The 4,984-nt window shown below is 37.9% G+C and overlaps 1 protein-coding gene across 1 annotated transcript in view; it reads right to left on the bottom strand.

The window, feature by feature from the left end:
• Positions 1-414: 414 nt before the first annotated feature.
• TMEM56 (transmembrane protein 56) overlaps positions 415-4,984 on the bottom strand; it is a 68,837-nt gene continuing 64,267 nt past the window's right edge. Inside the window, exon 6 of the mRNA XM_006830938.1 lies at positions 415-733. Within this exon, the coding sequence (XP_006831001.1) occupies positions 415-733 (319 nt within the window). The remainder of the gene's footprint in view (positions 734-4,984) is intronic.

A 4,984-nucleotide genomic window follows, 5' to 3' on the forward strand; every position in this document is an offset into this window, starting at 1 on the left:
AGGTATTGACAGTCTGGTAAAACGACGAGTGCAGCACAACAAAATGTTGAGAGCTATTGATAGATTTAAAAGCAGCTACCATGCTCTCAACAGAATTAATGACATAACCAAGTGCATTGAATTAGCATAGTCATCTATTCACAGAGAAAAAATTTCAATGCAGGTTAACAGGCTTCGGAAAAGATTCACCACTATCTTTATAAAACTTTATTTGAGCCTTATTATGCAGAAGAAAACCAGAAAAGAAATCCTGAAACAAAAACTAAATTTTTGCTTTCCTTTCCTGAAGATAAAAAAAAAAAATTGACACTGAAATCCTGAATAACACTTATAATTAATAAAGAAACACAAGAACATGCCAAGAATTCATCCTATCAGCAGATATAATGAAGTCGGCCTAGCCATATTCCACTTTTAGTCAAGTTTTCCATTTTGAAGACGCCTTTTGGCATTCTCTTGTCTGATGAGAGAGATGACTTTCATGCACCCCTTTGTAATTTTGACCATCCACAAAACATTCATCACATCTAGAACGAAACAGCTACCAATCCAGGAATACTGGATTACCAGTCCAAGCCTGGCATAGGCTTCGGTTCCATACACAGAATACATGAAGAAATAAAAAGGAGGTATCACAGCAATCCGCACAATGAAGAACACCAGTGTCATGAGTATTCCGTTGATGACGTTGGCTTTGGAGAACTTGGGGTACTTCAGAACTTCAAAAAACCAACTGGAAGAAAAAAAATTAACATTGCATTATTTTTCACCTTGGAGGATTAACCATTGCAAATTTAGTTTTTAAAATCAGTGGTTATCCCCCCTAAAATCAGAAACATGGCAAGAATGCTGTACATCTCACTAATGACAGTCAACCTTATACTGAAAGTCCTAGCTAGTGCAGGGAGACAAGAAAAATAAAAGGTATGTAGATTTAGAAGGAAGAAATAAAACCATCTATATTTGTAAATAACATATAGAAAACTCCAAAGCATCTACAAAAATAAATAATAACAATACAATGGAAATAATAGCAAGCATAGCACAATACAAGGTCAACAGACTCTTCACTGCTTTCTTATATACAAGCAGTGAACAATTGAAAGTTGAGATTTAAAAATAATACCATATACAATAGTATCAAAAAATACTCAGCTGTAAATTTAATAAAGTATGTATAGCAGCTACATGCAGAAAACTGTAAACACTGATGAAAAATAAAGAAAGTCTGAATACATGGACAGATACTTGCATTTATAGATTGGAAAAGTCAATATTGTCAAAATGTTAACTTTCCTCAACTAGATCTATAAATTCAATGAAATCCCAAACAAAATCCCAGGAAGTTTCATTCATATATATACATATAGAGAGAGAGAACTGATTCTAAAATTTATATGGAGAGGCTAAGGACCTAGAGTAGGCAACACGATACTACAGCCTTGGAAACCCTGTACAGGGTTGCAATGAGTTGGAACTAACTCCACGGCACACAGCCACCAACACCACCATCCATTTTTAAGATTTGCTATAAAACTATTTTAATCAACATAATGTGATATTGGGGAAAGAACAGACAACAAATCAGTGGCATAGAGACTCAAGAAATACACCCACACTAGACCCATACAAATATATTCAAATAATTTTTTTTTTTTTTGCTTTCTTCGTTTTTTTTAATGTTTTATTGTGAATTATGTGATAGTTTATACGGGAGAATATTAGCTTTATATTCATCCTATCGTATATCGTTTTATTGCCAGGGTTACAATCCCCTCCATGCATCATCAACCAACCAAAGGGTATACCCTATAAGCCTGCCCTCTGGTCATCAGCACACAGCCCCTCTCCCTCTCTGGATCTAGAATCCCTGGCTGCTCCATCTCTCCACGTCATCATAGTCTCTGCTTCCATCTCTGGCATCACTGTTTCTCTGGGTAGGGTCCTGCACTCTGCTCTTCACACTTGATGGTCCCAGGGACCTCTGCTCCTGGACTGCAAAGTCAATCATTCCACTCCTTTTGCTACAAAACATCTACCTTTACATTTCCAACCTTCCACAGTCAGTCCTGACAACAATTATTCACTATTGTACCACAAGAGACCTATCCCCATCTCCTTTCATCAGCCCCATCCAGACAGACTGGATAATGCTCAGTGGAAATTCTACCTTCCTCGGCATCCTCTGGATCTAAGTTCTCTCTTGAAAGCTGTAACCCAGTCACTTCTTGCATTTGTAGCAACCCCCCCGCCCCCCATTTTGGGTAGCCAATATCCAAGTTGTCCATCCCTGTCTACTCTGTGTCTGGAGGGGGTGGCAATGATCCTCGCTGTAAAGATTTGAGCTACAGCATCTACAGATGTAGGTCAAGTTCATCGAATTGTATTAGATTACTTTTTTTCCTACAAATGATTTTTCATAAAAGTAGAAAGGCAAGTCAATGGAAAAAGATGAATCTAACAGTGCCTTCAATCAAGAGTCTTAGAAAAGTTGCATGTCCATATGGAAAAAAAGAAAAAAGTGAATCAAGGCAGTTTCCTCACATTTTTCACACACACACAAAAGAAACTAACTCAAAATGGGCCAAAGACATCAATGTAAAATGTAAACCAAAAAACTTTAAGAAGAAAACATAGGATAAAATCTGCATTATCTTAGTTTTGGTGATATTTTAGATAAAACATCAAAATTAACATTTAGGGAAGAAAAACTTGATAAGTTAAAACGTGTTTTGTAAAAGACATCATTAAAAGAATGAAAAGACAACCAGAGATTGGGAGAAAAGATTCACCAAACACACAACTGATTGAGGAAATACTTGAATTAAAAAAAGTCTGAAGAACTCTCTTCATACACTTTATTTCATCATAGTGATTGCAATCCTCTCAGTCGCTTATTTACATAAAGAACTCTTTAAACTCAAAATAAGAACACAAATAATCCAATGAAAACACGGGCAAAAGATCTGAGCAAACACCTTATCAGAGATGATATGGAGGTGGGACAAAAAAAGCATATGACAAGATGCTCAGGATTCTGTGATTTTCACTCTGAGGACACTCTTTAAAGTTTGAACCACAACTATCCCATGAGGTCACCTTTTAGCGAAATAACAAATAGACACACAAAATAAAGGATATTGAGTATCCTTTAGTATAGGAATCCATGTGAAACTAATTAAAATGTCAGCAATTACTCTAAGGCACAGGAGGCTAGAATGACCCATGGGATGCTGACCGACTATGGCCGAAGACCTTAATATGAATTAATGTTTAGTTTAATACACAGCTGGGCTAACACAGAAATAATTATAGAGATGCATGTATACTTGGGCTAGTGTATTTTCAAGCTCTGTCAGTTGTGAAGGCCTAGAAAGAATGAGCATACCCAACGCACCCATCTTGGTTTTGATTGCCATTCTCCAATGAAAGGAACTAGGGCTGCTTGGAGAAATGGTTGATTCTAGGGCTGGGAAAGAGAACACACAAGATGAGCTGAGAGTATCTTGTGGTGCCTAAAAGAAGTGCTTAAACAACAAAATGATGGGGGCACTAAAATCAACTGAATGAACTCTCAATGGTCAAAGCAGTAAAATTTGAGCAATAAAATAAATTAGTAGTGTTGGTTTATAACTAAAAGCATAAAACTAATATCTATAAGTCTATACTGACATAATGACTGGGAAAAAATGATGGAAACGAGACAAAGCTTTCATGTAAAAGTATATCAAATAATTTACTGATATTGCATGCTCAAGAAGGATGAACATATGCAACTATTGGTATCTCCTCGCCCAGAGGAAAGAAGAGTGGTGAAAACGGAAACATTCAGTACAGTGGACCAATGGATGACATGAACATCAGTCTCCATGATCCTAAGACTAAAAGAATGAGATGGTGCCTAGCTACCACTACCACTAAAGGGATCACATTAGAAGGTCCTGAATAGAGTGGGAGAAAAAAATGGAACAAAACTAAAAATCATTTTTTTAAAAAAAGTCCATGCTTACTGGTCAGATAGACACTGATGGAACCTCTAAAGTACGGCCTTATCTTACAGCATCACACCAGGACTCCAGGGTGAGGGTTAAATTTTGGTTTGGGTTGAGGTTATGGCTTGGTTTTGGTTTATATTAAAGTTAGGGTTAGGGTTAGGGTTATATCTAAATTTAGATTCCGGGTTGAGATTAGAATTCAGAATACAAGTATACTTAAGGCTAGGCTTAGAACTGTGGCTAGGGCTAGGGCTTGAGCTAGTATTAGGGTTATGAATACAGTTAGACTTAGGGTTAGGTCTAGGGACCAGGTTAGCAGTCAGATTAGGGCTAGGATTAGAAGGTTAAGGTCAGAGTTAGGGTTATAGTTAAAACTGGGGTTAGGGCTAGGATTATGGCTAGGGCTAAGTATTCTTTTAGTATTAGGGGAAGAGTTAAAACTAGGGCTAAAAATTAGGACTTTGTTTAAAGTTGTTCTAGGGGCAGCTGTAGAAGTAGGAGGATTAGGACGTGGACTAGATTTAGGGTTAGGGCTAGGATTACGATGCTGTTAGGTGCCATCAAGTCAGTACCGACCCATAGCAACCTTATGCACAGCAGAATGAAACACTCCCCAATCCTGGGCCAACCTCACTACTGTTGCCACGCTTGAGTCCATCAATGCTGCCACTTGGCCAATTCATCTCGTTGGGGGTCTTCCTCTTTTTCTCTGACCCTCCACCTTACCAAACATGACATCCTTCTCCAGCAAATGGTCCCTCCTGACAATATGTCTGAAGCACGAGAGACGAAGTTTGGCCATGGCCTCCAAGAGCACTCTGGCAGTACTTCTTCCAAAACAGATATATTGGTTCTTTTGGCAGCCCATGACACTTTCAATATTCTCCTCTAACACAATAACTCAAAAGCATCAATTCTTCTACAGTCTTCCTTATTCACTGTCCAGCTTTTGCATGCATATGAGGTTACTGAAAATACCATGGCTTGGG

This window comes from Chrysochloris asiatica, unplaced genomic scaffold (genome assembly GCF_000296735.1).
Source record: "Chrysochloris asiatica unplaced genomic scaffold, ChrAsi1.0 scaffold00002, whole genome shotgun sequence".
Lineage (NCBI taxonomy): Eukaryota > Metazoa > Chordata > Mammalia > Afrosoricida > Chrysochloridae > Chrysochloris > Chrysochloris asiatica.